This window comes from Crinia signifera, chromosome 7 (genome assembly GCF_055691185.1).
Source record: "Crinia signifera chromosome 7, ASM5569118v1, whole genome shotgun sequence".
NCBI classification, from domain to species: Eukaryota; Metazoa; Chordata; class Amphibia; order Anura; family Myobatrachidae; genus Crinia; species Crinia signifera.
Window position 1 is genome coordinate 181,517,179 of NC_139223.1, and position 20,450 is coordinate 181,537,628.

At 43.2% G+C, this 20,450-nt stretch overlaps 1 protein-coding gene across 9 annotated transcripts in view; it reads right to left on the reverse strand.

The window, feature by feature from the left end:
• AGAP1 (ArfGAP with GTPase domain, ankyrin repeat and PH domain 1) overlaps positions 1-20,450 on the reverse strand; it is a 346,471-nt gene that overhangs the window by 192,703 nt on the left and 133,318 nt on the right. For 3 of the 9 annotated variants that reach the window (XM_083154563.1, XM_083154561.1, XM_083154562.1), the window contains exon 1: positions 14,769-16,038. The exons of 4 other annotated variants lie outside the window; for them this stretch is intronic. In XM_083154563.1, the coding sequence (XP_083010689.1) occupies positions 14,769-15,804 (1,036 nt within the window). In that variant the 5' untranslated portion in view covers positions 15,805-16,038. Of the gene's footprint in view, positions 1-14,768; positions 16,041-20,450 lie in introns of those variants that run through there. 2 more of the 9 variants (XM_083154564.1, XM_083154559.1) reach the window with 2 other exon arrangements.

The following is a 20,450-nucleotide window of genomic DNA, read 5'->3' on the forward strand; positions in this document are numbered from 1 at the left end:
AGCCCAGTTTAAATATCCGGGATGATGGACCCAGGTTATTCAGTTTGGTACTTTCACACAGGCAACAACCAGGGGTGTGCTGCTATCTGACAGGGGTATAAGCAACACAGAGCGATTGGATCTCAAAGCCCATGGGACCGCATAATGTAAAAGAGGATGGGGGGGGGGGGGTGTAGAGAGAAGATCAATCAAATAATTTTTTTTTATTTGTCACATACAAGTCATACATAGTACAATACGTAGTGAAATGCTTATACAACTGATACAGATGGAGCCACGCATATCTTTGCCCCTGGCATGCCGCAGCGCACCAATCGCCCAGGATGGGACACGCGTCCTATTCTTGGCGCACCGGGCTATATATATATATATATATATATATATATATATATATATATATATATATATATATATATATATATATATATATATATATATATATATATATATAGACAGGGATTCACCTGGCACTCGCCGGTAATAAAGTTTATTGCTCCGGTGCCTTCCTTGGATCTTGAGTCCCATACATGCAGCAAATAAAGGAGGCACTCGTCAGACTTCTTTATGTAGGAAAATAATATATAAACATTGCTTTGCCTACATAAAGAAGTCGGACGTGTGCCTCCTTTATATATATATATATATATATATACACATACATACACACACACACACACACATTGATCTATATCTGTGCTCGTCAGTGAAAGTGTGACTCTTCGTTGCCTGTAGAGGTGTCAGAAAAAGATCTGATCAGCAAAATGTGCCAAACTCATGTGTCAAACTCAGACACATCTTCAGAATGCGGGGAAGTGGCAGAGTCTGAGAGCGACCAGAAGAGAACACACCCCCCCCCCCCCCCCACAAACAAACACACACACACACACAACTAGCACATTTATATTGCAGAAGCAAATTATATCCCAGACAAGTGATCAGTCTGTGCAATGGCTTCCATGCTTCAGAAGGTGGCCGACTGTGAGGCCCACAGGTAACCCCACCACACACCTCCAGTTCCCAATGCTATAAATCAGAGTGAGAACTCCCACGTGATCACAGGCAATAACCCCACCACACACCTCCTGTCCCCAATAATAGGACTCCCACATGATCACAGGCAATAATTGCTTTGTAAGAGACCACTTTTAGGCTCCTGCCTAGCGAGACCCCCAGAGGAAGCCTTGCGGGTCAGCCCGTCGCTGCTGCTTCAAAGGCTTGGGGGTGAAAGTTGCTAGAATTATTTGAGTAAATACAGAAGGGGTGATTGTCTGACACCGTTTCATAGAACAACACTGTAACAAGGTGTTCCCAGATTAAAACCAGAATATTTAAGAGATTTCAAAAAGAGGCGAACAGAGAGGTCGGTCGGGGAGGGTGCAGATGGGAATTCTAACGAAATGACTTTGAAGTCCGTTCACACCTATACACTGGGAAAATGGGAACAAGTAGAGTTCTAGTAATGTGGTTCTAACACGTTCTGTATGCGCGCACTTCATGCGTGGTGCTTCAGGGGATGGGGCATTGGGTCGACCAAAAGTCAACATGGCTTAGTCAACACATAAAATATGTCAACATGCCTAAGGTCGATATGGTTGGAAGGTTGACATGAGCACTTTTTAAAAATTATAAAAAAAAATTTTTTAAAGGTGTTTTTTTTCATACTTAAATATCTAATTGAGAATATAATAGTGTGCCAAGCGCAGCGAGGCACCGTGCCCAAAGAATGGCGATCACGTGTGGTACGCTTATACGGTGTCCATGCTGACATATACAGAAAAAAAAATGACCTTATTCAAGTCAACCATGTCCACCTAAAACTTGTGTCGACCTATGGTAAGTCCACCATTCTGAGGTGTCGAGCTAGTCACTGTCGACGTGGAAATGGTCTATCATCTACACCGTAACCGTATAACAGTCATCAACTGTAACACAGCTCAATATTAACCCTTAGAGTGCCAAGTGAATGTCAAAATAGGTGTACAAGCAAACATTTCTATTCGTCTCAATGACCTGTACGGTCACCTTATATAGGAAATATCATCTTTTTGGGACTTTTGCAGGGGTGCCTTGATTTCGTTATTGGCAATGTACAGATGAAGCTGCTCCTGGTGAGTTCATCGCTGCCCCGCAGCCTTACGACAGAAGAGGGAGCGCCCAAGAGAAGCTCACGCACCTTGTTCTGTCGAAGCCCTCATCCGGCTTCCTGCAGCCCTCCACTCGCTCTAGGAGATTACAATCTATAATATCCCCTCCCAATCAGCCCACAGTTACTACATCATACACAGAAAAGATCTGACCTAAAGTGTAATAAGTGTGAAGCCAAAGTGGGGGTATCTATTTACATCAGTAAAAAGCAGCTTCTGATTCCATACTGTCCCAGCTGAGTACTGCGATCTGTAGATGAAGGACTTTTAGCAGTACCTAGAATCTCCCATAATTCATCTGCAAGCTTTAAACCACATCACTCAGACTCTATGGAACTCACTTCCCTGCACAGAGCCCCCCACTCTAGAATGCTTCAAGAACAGACTCCAGACTTTCCTGTTTACTCAAGCATTTCTGTAATTCCTTTAAGTATCGTTTATGAAAAACTTTTCTGTACTTCATTGTTCCTGTACTGTATTACATTCATTCTATCTGTTATGCTCCTTACGTTCTATTGTAGAAAGAGTGCTATATAAATAAAATTATTATTATTATAATTATTATTTTAGTTTACCTGAAACCCTGTTTTTGTGAAAATGGGGCTGCTTTCTGGTCTTTCACTTTACACTTATTACAAAGACGAAACAAGTCTCTGATAAACCACGTCGTGTGTCGAGGCTAATTAGATAACCTCGGGCAAGTCTATTACCTGTCATCAGCGATTGCGGGTAATAGGATATCAACCTTGTGGTTAGAATGGAAAGCAAGTGGTCTCAAAAATAAAGTATCTCATTGTACCATATTTGCTCAGCGATACAGTGAGATGACTGTACAAAACATCTGATGTACGTAAGACAGCTTCTATTGATTTACAAACTCTGGTTGCAAAGCGGAGGAACTTCAGGCAAAACATTAAAAGCGTCCGAAGATTCTTATATTGAAACAGTAATATGTGGAATATATCAGCTGCGGTTTTCCTCTAACCAATGAGGCCAGAGTTCCTGGTCACGTCCAGGTGTCTGTTGGTATACTGTACAGTACACTACGCTGTGTCCCACATCAATAGTAACAAACTGTACATTGCTCTGTTGTCATAGTAACAAGGGGCCCAGAGCCAAAAGGAATTCAACCCAAAAACAATCACAAGCTATAAATGGCAGTAAAAAAAATAAACTCTCGAAAATTTGAATTTAGAATGTGTAGGAACACGCGTCCAAATTCCAAGCTCGCTGCTACCTTAGAAAGTGTATTTTTGTTCAATGCTAAAAATGAAAAAAATGAGGTTAAGCAGAGTAGGGTGAAAATATGCAAATCTGTACTGTGCGTACCAAAAAACACACACCAAAACAAGCAAACGCCTACTACCATATTTAAAGCCAACCATTGCACCCCCACCACCTTTACACATAGAGAACAGGGGACAGGAGGAGGTCACACACACATACACAGTGTCCGTGGGCAGGTGCAAATACCTGCATGTGATTGGCCGATTGTGGATTGCACTCTAAAGATGATAAAGCTATCATTAGTGCATATAATTAGGGCATTGGGTAGGGGGTGGAATCTAAATATGTCAATCAGCCTCAGTATTATCTACCTCCAGGGTCCATGTTGCTACCCGCCAACGGTGACCTTCCACAAATATAGCTATTTGCACTGCTGTACTCGGCACTGGCCTCCCTGAACTCTCTGTGCATACGGTCAATATCACATTTGTCATATAGTACTTTGCGGAGGCCCCTGTGAGAACGTAGCTTCTCATCAGATTATACAGGCTGCTTATCAATCAATACCCGGCTCCCGGTTCAAGCTCCGATTGATTGTTAAATTGGTTATTTTGCACCTGTCTGTTTGAGCAATGAGAAGTGTGCAGGCCTGTGACATGTGACACATACCGGCGTGTGCGTTATGCATGTATGGCGTAAGCGTGTCAATAAACGCGCTGAAGGTCAGAGTACAAAGCAGGGAATTCTGCTGAAGTGTGGCCACTGTGAGCCTGCAGTATATGTACATATAGAGGCGGCTGGTGAGTATGGAGGTGATCACACGCCGCACTGACACGTCACGGAAATCCACGGAACCACCACGGAATTATCACATTGTGGTTTTCCTGCGTCAGTATCTTGCCAACATACCCATTTATAGATGTGACCCGCATTACCATCTATACAGTCGCAGAATGGCGCCACACACCTGTCACCTGGTGTATGGGGCACTGCGTCAACCCAATTTATGTCGACATGCATTGGGTCCCCCACTGAGGGTCAACAGGGCGACACATAAAATATGGTTGACATGGCTACAGTCGACACAAGCGTTAGATCGACAATAGGAAGGTCAACAGTCATGAGTTTTTCACATTTTTTTGTCCTGAATGCCGACATGAGCACCAAAGTATATAGCTGCGCTCGCCATGCTTCGTGCACGGTGCCTCGCTGCGCTCGGCACGCCGTAGTGGATGGTAGGGCATGAAATACCGCCTGTCGGCACATGTCCGCAGCGTACTCGGAGCATTGGTATCCTCTCTTGTGGCCACATACTAGTGTGTGTTACACAACTTCACGCTCCGCACAGATGTGGAACATGACGGCTGTGTCTCTTGGCAACAAAGCAACAAATACATTTTTTTTTTTTTTACTAAAAAGGGGAACATGTCCTTTAAACTTGTGTAATTGTCCTGCTTCTCTAACTTGCACCCCGTAATAACAAGGTGTTGGACCAACGTCAAGCTTGCGGTCACTCACATTAACCCCTTATGACACCCCATGTTCCTCATACAACCCCCCCCCCCCCCCAAGTTCCTTTAACTTAGGGTTGCTTCCAACAAATAATTTCAGAAATGTCAGCATTGAGTAATTTCTAACAGCTCCATTATTTGTGCCACATATTGAATCATAAATTCCTGCATCCCCAGAGGCACCATAACTCTGCTCCGTGCTGTAACTGCTCGCAGACTGGGGCTCCTGCAAGGCAACCTGAGCTCCGTGCCCACAGGCTGCAAGACCACCGGCGGATGGGGGGGGGCATGCTGGTCCGTTGTTCTCATGGTCTCACGCAAGAGGAGAGGGGGCTACAGTCACAGGAACGGAGAATACATTCAGTACAGGGAAGGCGCCCACCAGTGTGTGTAACTGGGAGCCTGGCACTGCCAGTGCTGCTTGCATGTGCCAAGTTCACAATGTATGACAACACTCAATAACCAAGAATAATAATTGTACATATTGTGACATGTGGATGCCCAAATTAGGCGAATACAAACACTGGATGGCCTGGGACAATTCTGAAGACACGTGTCTCATGTACAATAGTCCAAATATCATTTTTCGGCACAGATACACCGTGGAGGATGGTCCACTGATTGTGCCATGAAATTGTCCTATTACCGCACATTGGGCCAGAGGCTCTAAGCTTCAAAAACGGATAAAATGGAAAGTGATAAACAGCCAGCCAATCAGCTCCTACCTGCCAGGTCACAGACTGTGTTTGAAAAATGTCAGGCAGGAGCTGATTGGCTGCTTGTTTATCATTCTCCATTTCACCACTTTTTGAAATGTCAGACAGGAGTGGTTGCTTGTTTATCACTAAAATGTCAGGCAGGAGCTGATTGGTTGCTTGTTTATCGCTCTCCATTTTACCACTTTTTGAAGCTTAGTGCATCTGTGCCCACTGTGAGGCTATTTTACATAGCCTGTATCGGTCGACACAATGTAGGTTGACAGTCGACACGTTGACCACTATACTTCGACAGACAATAGGTCAACCCATGAAAAGATCGACACAAGCAATAGACTGACAGGTAAAAGGTTGACGGACACAAAATACAATGAACAACTCATGTCAACCCTTTTCCTATGTCAACATGGACACGGTATAAGTATACCATGTTCGCTCGCCATGCTTCTGATGCGGTGCCTCGCTATGATCGGAACACTATTATAATCTAACTCTATGTAAACTGGATGGTAAATGTGGTTTATTATATAAAGGAGGAAACTACCGGGTTTGGGGGACACCTTTCTTACAGGACCCAATTGATGACCATAGTCCAAATGATTTCTGTAGAAGCCCACTGCGAACGTCCTCTTTCCGAGCAAACGCCACAATGAGCTTACCAAGGGGGGAGATGTACTAAGCCTTTGCAGAGCGATACAACGTAGAGAGGAGATAAACTACCAGTCAATCAGCTCCTAACTGCCATGTTGCATGATGTGTTTAAAAAAAAAAAAGACAGGAGCTGTTGGTAGTTTATCTCTCTCCACTTTATTTATCTACAAGGATTAGTACACCTGCCTTTAAGTTTTACTTCAATTGGCTGTTCATCATTTCATCACCTTACGCTTTCCCAATAAGCAAGGCGAGGAGAGCGGGTGGCACAAGAAACAGGCCAGGTGCTTCTGACACAATGCACCAGACGACGACAGGTAACAATTTATAGACGAGTGGCTGAGAATAATACAAGGTATAATTAACAAGAGTTCCGCACACGACAGACAAAGCCCAGCCACAGGAGAGTGCAGAGCTGCACAGTCACAAGCTTATAAATTATACAGAGACACAGAAGCAGATGCAGACGGCAGCCATGACTTTCTCTGCGGAGGACGTCGACCCCTAACCCTAGTTTAACCCTTTGAACCCTGGCATTTTTAACGGATATTTTGAGGATCGCTCACAGCAATGTTGGCACTCAAAGCGTTAATACTGAAAGCGACCAATTCCAAGGAAGACTGGACACAGTGACATCCGGTGCACACTGGGGAGTCAAACGCAAACTTTATATCCCAAACATTCCCATCCCAACATGTCAGAGGTGCTTTTACCGATATTAAACCTCGCGTCTAATTTCCCCAGCACTCTATGTAAGCATATACACAACGGCAAAGTGGTTAGGTCTTAAGGTGCACACACACGGAACGATGCCGGAAGCGTTCCGACATCTTTCACGAGTGTATCAAATCGTTCATCGCCCGTACACACGGAACGATTTATACATATCACAAAAGATTGGTCTATGATCTTCCAGCATGTAGGGAAGATCATAGACTAGGCATGTCCAAACGGTTGCCCTCCAGCTGTTGTGAAACTACACATACCAGCATGCTTTGCCATAGTTTTAGCATAGCTTAATAGCAAAACTGTGGCAAGGCATGATGGGACTTGTAGGTTCACAACAGCTGGAGGGCCATAGTTTGGACAAGCCTGTCACAGATTATCATTAACGATCAGCGGGTACGCGCATCATTAACGATGCACAGAAACCATTTAAACGATTGGTCGCTCCCTTTGATCAGGAACGCCCACATTGTCCTTCCAATCGTTCCATGTGTATGCACCTTTAGATATACAAGTGTCTCATATCAAATTAATCAGCATAGTAACATGGTGTGTTTCAGTTACATCACATTATAACTTATACCCTCTCCAAAATCCTGGGTCCATTGCAGGATACACTATGTATGAAGCAGTAGTGATCATTCTAGCACCCGCAATCTTTGAAAATCCATGCAGTTCCTCTTCCCTGCCTGAGGTGTCACTGTCTGCTGTAGTGCTTCTAGCACAGTGTGGTCTGTATATCAGCACTGATATATAAACCAGACCTGTGCTAGACACACCACAGCAGACAGCGACACCCCAGGTAGGGAACAGCTTGCACTTGAGTAATGGTACTTCGCCGCTGATTGGTTACCACTGGTTTACATCGCTCTTTTTTCTGCTTCATACATCTCCCTCGCTGTTCCAACATGGGTCAGACCCCGCTAACACCGCGGTTCCAACCCAGGTTTTTTGGTCGGCCCCAATTTAATGTCATCTCGACAGAACGGTTACAGTATCTCCAAGTGTGGGTAATTCTGCTCTTCCTGACCTGCAAACTGGGCCCAGGTCACCCATTTACACTGCCCAGTTACCCAAGTCCATCCCCACAAGCTACCTGCGTTGGATTCAAAGATCGAAGGATCTGGGCTATTTTGGGGGACCGAGACACAACCCAGGTCAACTTAGCAATGACCAAGGCAATTTCATCGGCATGAAAGGGGAAGAAGTTGCATTTTCTGTTGAATAAGACAACCAGTGCGTCGCCAGCTGCACAATAGTTTCCAATCACACATCTGTAACTGCAGATCTCGGTTACCCTGCCTGCATTCTGACAACACCAAGGCCAAAAAGCTCTGAATTGAACAAGATATAATATACATCACGCTGCAATATTAGATAAGAAAACTATGTCGAGCAAGCTTTCACTTGCTTCGGTTCTACAAGACAAACTAAACAGTCCTAAGAGGATTAATGACCAGTAAGTATGTGCACCAACATAATATGTCCAAACACAGATGCCGGATGTATTTGCTGAACTCCCTTTCCCAATAGTCAAACAAAACATTTGTAGTAACTGCTTTAAAAAAGTATTCAGGCACTTCTGCATTTTTCTGATGGTCTTACATCAAAAGCCTAAATGGATTGACTCTATAATTCTACCCACTGATCACACAAAATACTCTGTAATGTCAAAGGACAAAATCTTGTTCTTAATTACAAATAAAAGACAATCAAATTAGTATTCACCGTTTTAATAATAAACGGTAGAAGTACTTAGCTGCAAATACACCTGAAAGTCTATTTATTTGGCTTTCTTCTGGACAAGAATATTTGGAATCATATCTTGTACTAGTAAGCCCGCTCGAAGCAAAAGCTTCGAAAGCTAGTCTGCTTACTTCTGTGTAATTTCACGCTCTGCCAGCAAATGGCAGTGTTTCGGCAGGGACCGAGGGGTTTATGTTCTAAGCCAGGGGTGGCCAAAGCTGTCCCCAGGTTCTACCAACAGTTCATGTGTCTCAGGCAACCTGTGGATCTATAGTAGGAATGAATGCAGCAGGTTTGCAAATGTGACAGTTAGTAATGACTACAGCTGTGAAGCAGCTAGGGAGTCTGGGAAATGTAACAGTTAGTAATGACTACAGCTGTGCACCAGCTAGGTGATCTGGGACATGTGACAGTTAGTAATGACTACAGCTGTGCACCAGCTAGGGAGTCTGGGAAATGTAACAGTTAGTAATGACTACAGCTGTGCACCAGCTAGGTGATCTGGGACATGTGACCGTTAGTAATGACTACAGCTGTGCACCAGCTAGGGAGTCTGGGAAATGTAACAGTTAGTAATGACTACAGCTGTGCACCAGCTAGGTGATCTGGGACATGTGACAGTTAGTAGGTGACTTGGAAAATGTGGATCGTTGATAGATCTTGAGGACCGTTTGGCCACCCTTGGTTAGTCTTGGAGTGAGATCAAAGTTGATGGAGATAAAAGTACCAGCCAATCAGCTATTAATGGTCAAGTTACAAGCTGGGTTTGAAAAAAGTGACAGTTAGGAGCTGGTCGGCTAGTAGCTTATTTCTGCCCACTTGATCTCTCTCCAAGTCTTCTAAATTGATGGGACTGAGGTTAAATCGCTCTGGTGTGTACCTAGCATTAGTACACATACCCCCAGGAGCGTTGAGGCTCACTCACATGCGTCCTCACCTCCGATGCTTCATAATGATAGAGTACTGGTTTTAGACAAATTTGCAGCTACGCCCCGTTCTCGCACTTTCTTTATGATGCACTTGACAATACTCCAGGGGATATTACAAGTACCTTCTGATATGCTTCCCCTGATCTGCACCAATTCCTTTGCATGTTCTCTAGTTAGACACTGCACTGGGCGAGTGCCATCTATAGCTCACCTATACACACACATATACAATCCTCATCCCATTCTGCCAACACCAGGTAAATAATTGTGTAGGTACATACTGTATGCAGTATATATATCTCCTGCGACAGTTGGGACCAGATTTGAGACATCCCCTTTTCACAACAATCCATTGTTTTGTCAATAATTGGATGAGAACTAGAAGCTCCATACACACTAAACACCCTGCACCGCAATCGATATAGTAAACGATAGTGTCAGTGGGTGGGAGAATCAAGTGTACATACTGAGCGATATCTGTAAACTAAAACATTCAGTGACATCACCGTGACACGCTGAACATGCAGGCCATTGGATATATAGCCATAATCGACCTGCGGACAGAGGGAGAGGGGCATAAGGGGGGCATATTATATATACACACTATTGAGTGTACACACTAAACTTTTTATTTTTATTTTTAAGATATCACTCAAAAGAGCCCATCTGGTCGATGCTTTATTTCTCGTCTAGCTTGTACTGGGGCTCAAGAACATCAGCGCCACACATGTGGCTTCGCAGCTGACAGATTCAGTTGCTGAGGCCAAATGACGAGATTGCACAGTGTGTGGTCAGATTTAAAGCGTTTCATGCAAAACTGGGTGTAGGAAGAGGATGGTATTCAAATTACAAAGTGGAAGGAAGTGTGGGGGTGGGGGGTGCAGATATCGGAGACCAGATATCATTTTATAGGCTGTACTAGATAAATGATCAATTCTGATTGGCTGGTATGGACAACTCCTCCATTTGATAAATATCCTCAGAAGTATCTCATTTTTGTGTTTAGTCAAGCAATAAATAAATGAGCACACAGCTGACCCGACACCCACGCTCTTGTAAACCGTACACGAATTTCCACCTAGGCTAGATAGGACGATATGAGATCACCAACGTTACATACTGTAAACACGTTTACCAAAATAAATTGACTTACAAGAACACAACAGCAACTACATACAAAAACAAAACCTTAGCATGCCAAATCCTACAAGCCCCCTTTATCCACATAGGGCCTTATTCTAGTTCGCTCTTTCTGACAAAATCCTAGATTTAGGTGAGATATTTTGTTGTTCTGTGCAGGGTAAATACTGGCTGCTTTATTTTTACACAGCAATATAGATCTCACTTTGAAGTAAAACCCCACCCAAATCTAAGTCTCTCTGCACATGTTACATCTGCCCCACCTGCAGTGCACATGGTTTTGTCCATCTAAAGGTGCGTACACACGGGGGGGGAGATATATTGCTAGCAATATATTGCTCAGTGTCTCCTTTTCATTAGCGACCAGAGATGGTCGCTGATGAAAAGAACCTCTGCTGGGGGAGCCGCAGAGGTAATCAGCTGGTCGCGGGAGCAAGCTCCTGCGACCAGCGATTACAATGGGGCTGAAAACAGGAGCGCGCACCCGGCGGGGCACACTCCCATCACTGGCAATATGGTCGCCTGCGACCATATTCCCAGCGATTATAGCCCCTATCGCCCCCGTGTGTACACAGCATTAGAAGGATTTTTATCAAAAAGAGTGAACTAGAATAAGGCCCATAGCCACTAGGTGGCTCAAACCACCAATTGCATCCATGACTGTAGTTCTAAATTTGGGAATGAACGGGTGATGCTCTTTGGTGCTTATTTTATGTTTTTTTTTGCTTTTCAGCTTCAAGACAATAAACATTTCCTTGAACACCAGCAGCGAGGTTCCAGGGAATTCCACAAACATCCAGAGCTCAGTTAATTAATCCCAGGCTGGCTGATCTCTGAAATCCAAATCTACCAGATTCCCAGGGCTGTCACATCTCGCCCGAGCTTTGCATGTACGGTCACGCCAAATCAGCGCCTAATCTTCCAAAGTTGTTCTCCGGATTTATTCTATCAAACCTTCTCTTCGCAGATTTATTTTAACACAAAGGGGGAAAAAAAAATGTTCGCAAAGCCAAAAGTTAACTTCTAGGGTTATAGCAATGAGAAAGCACGGCAAGGACATGTGACACGCAGACCTCAAAGAGTATAGATGCACCAAGTGATAAAAAGGGCAGATCAGCCCTAAAGCTGGCCATACACTAGAACGATATTGAGTACAAATGCACGATGTGTGATCGATTGTGCACACATCGTGTGGTATATCGATTCGATGCGCAGTTCTGCAGGTCAAGAGGTCGATCCTCAGATCATATGTACTGCACGTCTGATCAGCCGCGATTGGGTGCAGGTGAGTTGCTTTTTTGCACACTGGCCTCATTTAGCTGGCAGTTTCCTGGAAACTCCCACCCCTCTGTGAGACGTATGATCGCATGCCGCAGGATGGATCGTATGCATATCGATAACACATCGTGTGTCAAAAATGGCTCAAATCGTGAGTCCCGGGCTGCCGGGAGTTCAAGGGAAATCGTAACACCATCAGAATGGCAAGCTGGTCGCTCTGATGTATGGCCAGCTTAAGGTGCTCCAGGAATTACCCAAAATAATGTTAAGTCATTAGAACACGGTGTCAGCTGTATGCTAGCTCTATGGGCAGAATAGATGGGTCAAGTGGTTCTTATTCTTCTGTCAAATTCTATGTAAGGTTTGGACAACATTTGTCCCTCCGTCTGTTGTGGAGCTAGGAGCAGAAGCTTATCAGTCATGCTGATCGTTGTAGTCCTAAAACAGCTGGAGGGACATAACAGATCAACTTCAGTTTTAGGGTATAGATGAAGAGGATTTTACACATTAAAATGTTAAAAAGAGGGTGGCCCAAAAAAATGACACAACATCGGTTGAATAATGCCACGTCGGACAAACAACACTTGTTTGTACACATCAAAGCAGACTTCCGGAAACAAATGTATATATAGCACTCCAAAAACCACAAAGCACTAAAAAGCTGGCAAAAATGCATTAGGCAGGCGCTGTGATTTACAAAAAGAAAACACAATGGAGGTGCAGATCTGTGCCAATCTGCGATCAGGATAAAAGGGTAAATGGGTTCACCGGCTTCTGGATTGCGGAATTTGCCCAGCCTTGTACAGCAACACTTTAAGTTGGGCATACACACAGCAATTACATTATTTTTGAATCGATTGCCAACAAATGACAATGAACAATGGGTGGAGCAATAAAAAATAAAAACATTGCTGGGAGCATTCATACGTGAACTGGGACAACTGGTAGACTTCGAAGAACGAAGACACACAAACCACTGGGACCCCTGAGAATGGGACGCTAGACATTACTGTGTACAGTGTTTAGGGGTCCTGACTATTTGTAGTCTGCAGATTGTGCAATTATTGCAGGATATCAATCAGATCACACACAGATTACATCAGCTTCTCCAGGTAGGTAGAAACTAACAGGTTTGGAGAGGTGACTGCATTACCATCATCTGGGTGTGCCCAGGGGGTGAAGTATGCAGTTTTGGTGAATTAACCCTTGCCACTAGTGTCATTGACAAAGAACACAAAAAGCTGACGCTGCCAGTGCCGCAAGTGCTTCAAACAAGAATAACTAACTGTATCTTGCAAACTTTTGGGACTAACAGTAACCTCTGCAAGTTACATGTTTGCCAAAGAGCGGAACCAGAGTTCCAAAGGTTATGTAGAATTGTTTACTTATTAGTTGTCGGTTAATAAAAGTTGACTTGCTGAACTTTTTGATTTCTAACATGAAAAAGTCAATCAATCATAAAAATAAGTACAAAGTATTAAAAACACTTCAATCCCAAAAGACTAATCAGAAAAGGCAGAATCTAACCATGATTAAGGGGCGGATTTGACAGCTAGGTCGAAAGAAAAGAAAACCCCAGCCAATGTGTTTCGTCAAAGGTATCACGTCAAACTTGCTTAAAACCAAATTTAAAACAGTAAAATAATCAGAATATGCAGACAATCAATCCGATCTCTGTGGTGCCATCACAGAATACAAGGAAGAGATTGCCATTATGTCACCAGGCTGTCCTGCGGATCACAACAGTGGCCGCGGTGACCCAGTAACCCACATTACAACAAAACTGCCGCTCTTTATACAGACGAGACAGAGGAATTATTAGAAACGTGGCAGCAAACCACTACTATAACAAAGCCACACAAAAACACATCCCTATAAGTCACCATCATGTAAATATACCTGTTGTGCAAACAGTATATCTGCACACTAAGTATTCATTAATGACACTGCACTGTCGACACGTATTTGTACTTGCATTTAAATCATATTTCTTCAACAATGTGTTAGGGTTATAACTGAAACGCCAACTTTATGCTAAACTACAAACTGTCCTGCTCAATGTTGTATTGTTGGGGCGTGCAAGACATCTGACAGATCTCTATGCTCAATGGGAATGAGCTGTCAGAAAATGACAATGACAAAACAACAATAAAGCAATGTTAGGGACTGGGTAAGCTGTGGGTGACGAGGTGACTACTCAAACACAAAGAGGATCAAGAGAACGCTAGTTTTTATCTCCCTGCAATTAGTGCAACCATCAGATCAGTTTGTACACATGCTATGGTCAATGAATTTAGGTTGCTTCTTACCTGGTCAGGCCATTTAATCCAAGTGGTCACTACAGATGCTGGGATATGTGACCTCCTGCATTCCTTATCTAACAAGCCAGGCATCCACATAGCTGCAGACACACCAAATTAAACATCCGCGCCATCTCTCATCACCTAAAATCCTACACCTGTGTGGGGCATACCTCCTGTGATGCTGAATGATGGAAGACAACTGGGTACAAAACATTGGGGCCTGTGCACAACAGACAGATCTCACCTGTACACAATCCAACCCCTATGGCAATATTGGGCATTAGTGGGACTCGGACAATGCATTTAAGCACCTATCCTACATGGCAGCTCTGAGAGCGGCTGCTGCGGCTGACCCAAGCCAAACAGATGGAAAGGGGACAACAAACAAGTAGTGCACCTTTGTAAAAGGATCCATTGACACTCTCGGAGCTGGACTGGCTGTTATCCGCTGCGGGCCTTTTTAAGCTACTGAAGTAGCCCCTGGACCTGGGGTGACCGGTCCTAGGTGACCGTCCGCCAGGACTGGTAAACGAGATTGGGGTGCCATCCTTGCGTGAGAAGATACCACTGAAGAACCTGAGAAGCCTCCTCTCCTGGCCCTTCCTGTCAAGGTCCATCTCAGAGAGCTTCTGCAGGTCACTGTTATCCAAGGTCCTGTTCTTGCTCTTGCTCCTCTCCCACCTCTCCAGGTCAGTCAGGGGGTCAGTTCTGTTCAGTACCTCACCCACATCCAAGGTGTTACGCTTCTCAGCGGCGGGCATGGGGTCGGGGCTGGTGGGCATGGGCTGGGTGTGGGGTATGGGTTCTGTGGCATCAGCCCTGGGGTGAGGGAGGCAGCTGGAGCTGCTGTGGTGCTTCTCTCTGGTCAGGCTCCGGATCTTCAGCAGTTCTCCATTCCAGTGTCTGAAGCTGAAGCTTCTCCTAAGCAGGCTGGGCTGCTGCCTCCTGTCCCCCTCCAGCGCTGCTGTGGCCCAGTCCCCGGTGCTCGTTGGGGTAGGGGCTGGGGCAGCAGGGGGAGACTCTGGAACAGACACTGGCACCAGTTGGGCACCTGCAGGAGGGCACCCAGCTGCTGCTGCTGTCTCACCACTACCACCCATGTCCAATGCAGCATCTCCCGGGCTGCTGGCCTTCTCCTCCTTCGGCGCTTGGCCACATTTGGTGCGGGCACCCCTGGGTGATGCCCGGGTGACCCGGAGCCGACCCAGCTCCAGCTGTCCAGTGCTGCGGGTCCTGAAATTCCTCAGCCCCGGGTGCGGGGGGAAGGTGTCCTGCTCCTCTGCCCCCTCCTCCTCCTCCGGGCACCGCTCCAGCAGCCGGGCGTCCGCCGCCAGCAGCTCCTTCTTCACCAGGGTGAGCGAGATCCGATAGACTGTCTTCCTCTGCGGGGTGCCCCGCTCCATCTGCGGGGGCGCCGGGTCCAGCAGGTACATGGCCGGGAGAGAGCGCCCCCCAGCACGGGGGGCAGTAGCGGCAGATCACAGCGCAGAGCGGCGGCCGCCTGCTGCTCACCCCCTCTCCCCGCTGCTGGCCACCCCAGCCCGCACAGCCGGGTGCAGCTCCGATGGCAGAGGCATGGGGAACCCGGGACGGCGGCGAGCAGAGCCCGCAGGAAACTGACACAGGGAGAGGGGCAGAGACACCCGGAGCCTGCGAAGGGGAGGAGGGAGAGAGGGAGAGGAGGGGGGAGGAGGAGGAGGAGAGGGGGGGACCGGGGGAGGGGAGGAGGGAGCAGCAAATCCCGGCCCGGAGCCCTATAGTAATAATACACTCATAGATGGGGCTCTCACATTGTCTATATAGTATACATACATACATACATACATACATACATACATACAGTATACACATGATACTGTATATAGATATAGTGTATGCCCTCCCCTGTTCTACCGCACATGGGGAGTATGCATAATCAGCATCATTACAAAGGCTGCACATCTATCTATCTATCTATCTATCTATCTATAGAACGTTTCTATCAATAGCATCAATCTATAGTATCCATATCTATCTATAGTATCCATATCTATGCAATCTATCTATAGTATCCATATCTATGCAATCTATCTATAGTATCCATATCTATCTATAGTATCTATATCTATGCAATATATCTATAGTATCCATATCTATCTATAGTATCTATATCTATGCAATATATCTATAGTATCCGTATCTATCTATCTATCTATAGTATCCATATCTATCTATAGTATCCATATCTATCTATAGTATCTATATCTATGCAATATATCTATAGTATCCATATCTATCTATAGTATCCATATCTATCTATAGTATCTATATCTATGTAATATATCTATAGTATCCATATCTATCTATAGTATCTATATCTATGCAATATATCTATAGTATCCATATCTATCTATAGTATCCGTATCTATCTATAGTATCTATATCTATGTAATATATCTATAGTATCCATATCTATCTATAGTATCCGTATCTATCTATAGTATCTATATCTATGTAATATATCTATAGTATCCATATCTATCTATATCTATGCAATATATCTCTAGTATCAGTATCTATCTATCTATAGTATCCATATTTATCTATAGTATCTATATCTATGCAATATATCTATAGTATCCATATCTATCTATAGTATCCGTATCTATCTATAGTATCCGTATCTATGCAATATATCTATAGTATCCATATCTATCTATAGTATCCGTATCTATCTATAGTATCTATATCTATGCAATATATCTATAGTATCCATATCTATCTATAGTATCTATATCTATGTAATATATCTATAGTATCCGTATCTATCTATAGTATCCGTATCTATGCAATATATCTATAGTATCCATATCTATCTATAGTATCCGTATCTATCTATCTATAGTATCCATATCTATCTATCTATAGTATCCATATCTATCTATCTATAGTATCCATATCTATCTATAGTATCCGTATATCTATCTATAGTATCCATATCTATCTATAGTATCCGTATATCTATCTATAGTATCCGTATCTATCTATAGTATCTATATCTATGCAATATATCTATAGTATCCATATCTATGCAATATATCTATAGTATCCATATCTATCTATAGTATCTATATCTATCTATAGTATCTATCTATAGTATCCATATCTATCTATCTATCTATAGTATCCATATCTATCTATCTATAGTATCCATATCTTTCTATAGTATCTGTATCTATGCAATATATCTATAGTATCCGTATCTATCTACAGTATCTATCTATCTATAGTATCCATATCTATCTATAGTATCCATATCTATGCAATATATCTATAGTATCCATATCGATCTATAGTATCTATATCTATGCAATATATCTATAGTATCCGTATCTATCTATAGTATCTATATCTATGCAATATATCTATAGTATCTGTATCTATCTATAGTATCCATATCTATCTATAGTATCCGTATCTATCTATAGTATCCGTATCTAGCTATCTATAGTATCCATATCTACGCAATATATCTATAGTATCCGTATCTATCTATAGTATCTATATCTATGCAATATATCTATAGTATCCATATCTATCTATAGTATCCGTATCTATCTATAGTATCTATATCTATGTAATATATCTATAGTATCCATATCTATCTATAGTATCCATATCTATCTATAGATCTGCGTCTCTCATCCACACTCATTACTCGCTCCCATTCCCGATTGCAGGACTTTCTTCGGGCTGCACCCACTCTGTGGAATGCCCTCCCAAGCACAATAAGACTCTCCTTCAATCTCCAAACCTATAAGCGTTCCCTGAAAACTCATCTCTTCAGGCAAGCTTATCAAATTCCAGAACCAGTCACAGAACCTTTCATGAAAAAAGTGATGTGCCAGCGCTGGCTGAATAATTAGAAAGACCAGACGGTATCTCAAAAATATTACAAATTTAATTTATACATATATAAAAACAATCAAGAAAAATAATAAACACATAAAAATAATAATAATAAAATTAAATTAAAAAATGAGCACAGAATGCTTGATGGATATTGCGGAGCTCCACATTTGTGGAATAAAAGGTAAAAGTTAGTGATATTACCATCTGTAGATTGAGGTGTGTTAAATGGAAACACCAGAAGGAAGGTGATGACAAGGTCCCATTGGAAATGACCTGAGTAGGAATACAGGTGAAATTCTCCCTATTTGGCGTCTTCTCCTTGTATTGGCTGGATGATTAGGAACTAGCTGAAGTCCCAGAAACGATTTGTAATCCAATAAAAAGGTTTAGGAGATGATGGACGTCTGTGGGAGATGGGACATCACTTTAAGAGATGGAGGATGGAGGTTAAATGCAGCTCAACGCGTTTCCCCGGATGTTTGCTGTCCGGCTTCCTCAGGAGCACACTTGCTCCTGAGGAAGCCGGACAGCAAACATCCGGGGAAACGCGTTGAGCTGCATTTAACCTCCATCCTCCATCTCTTAAAGTGATGTCCCATCTCCCACAGACGTCCATCATCTCCTAAACCTTTTTATTGGATTACAAATCGTTTCTGGGACTTCAGCTAGTTTCTAATCATCCAGCCAATACAAGGAGAAGACGCCAAATAGGGAGAATTTCACCTGTATTCCTACTCAGGTCATTTCCAATGGGACCTTGTCATCACCTTCCTTCTGGTGTTTCCATTTAACACACCTCAATCTACAGATGGTAATATCACTAACTTTTACCTTTTATTCCACAAATGTGGAGCTCCGCAATATCCATCAAGCATTCTGTGCTCATTTTTTAATTTAATTTTATTATTATTATTTTTATGTGTTTATTATTTTTCTTGATTGTTTTTATATATGTATAAATTAAATTTGTAATATTTTTGAGATACCGTCTGGTCTTTCTAATTATTCAGCCAGCGCTGGCACATCACTTTTTTCTTCTTAACATACAATTTGGGTCTGACAACCCAGTGCCAGCTGCTGTTGATAGCGCACCACTCACTCCCCATTCTTGATATTCTATTACAGAACCTTTCATGCTGGTGGAATCAATGCAATAAAGAATACAGTATCTATCCTTATGTATCAATGCCTATTTCCCTATAGATTGTAAGCTTGCGAGCAGGGCCCTCCTACCTTTTGACTGTCTGTAAATACCCTGTTTGTTGTATCACTGTCTCCTTTTGTAAAGCGCAACGGAATCTGCTGTGCTACATAAGTAACTGTTAATAAATAAATAAATAAATAATAGTATCTATATCTATGCAATATATCTATAGTATCCATATCTATCTATAGTATCCATATCCATGCAATATATCTATAGTATCCATATCTATCTATAGATCTGCGTCTCTCATCCACACTCATTACTCGCTCCCATTCCCGATTGCAGGACTTTCTTCGGGCTGCACCCACCCTGTGGAATGCCCTCCCAAGCACAATAAGACTCTCCTTCAATCTCCAAACCTATAAGCGTTCCCTGAAAACTCATCTCTTCAGGCAAGCTTATCAAATTCCAGAACCAGTCACAGAACCTTTCATGCTGGTGGAATCAATGCAATAAAGAATACAGTATCTATCCTTATGTATCAATGCCTATTTCCCTATAGATTGTAAGCTTGCGAGCAGGGCCCTCCTACCTTTTGACTGTCTGTAAATACCCTGTTTGTTGTATCACTGTCTCCTTTTGTAAAGCGCAACGGAATCTGCTGTGCTACATAAGTAACTGTTAATAAATAAATAAATAAATAATAGTATCTATATCTATGCAATATATCTATAGTATCCATATCTATCTATAGTATCCATATCCATGCAATATATCTATAGTATCCATATCTATCTATAGATCTGCGTCTCTCATCCACACTCATTACTCGCTCCCATTCCCGATTGCAGGACTTTCTTCGGGCTGCACCCACTCTGTGGAATGCCCTCCCAAGCACAATAAGACTCTCCTCCAGTCTCCAAACCTATAAGCGTTCCCTGAAAACTCATCTCTTCAGGCAAGCTTATCAAATTCCAGAACCAGGCACGGAACCTTTCATGCTGGTGGAATCAATGCAATAAAGAATACAGTATCTATCCT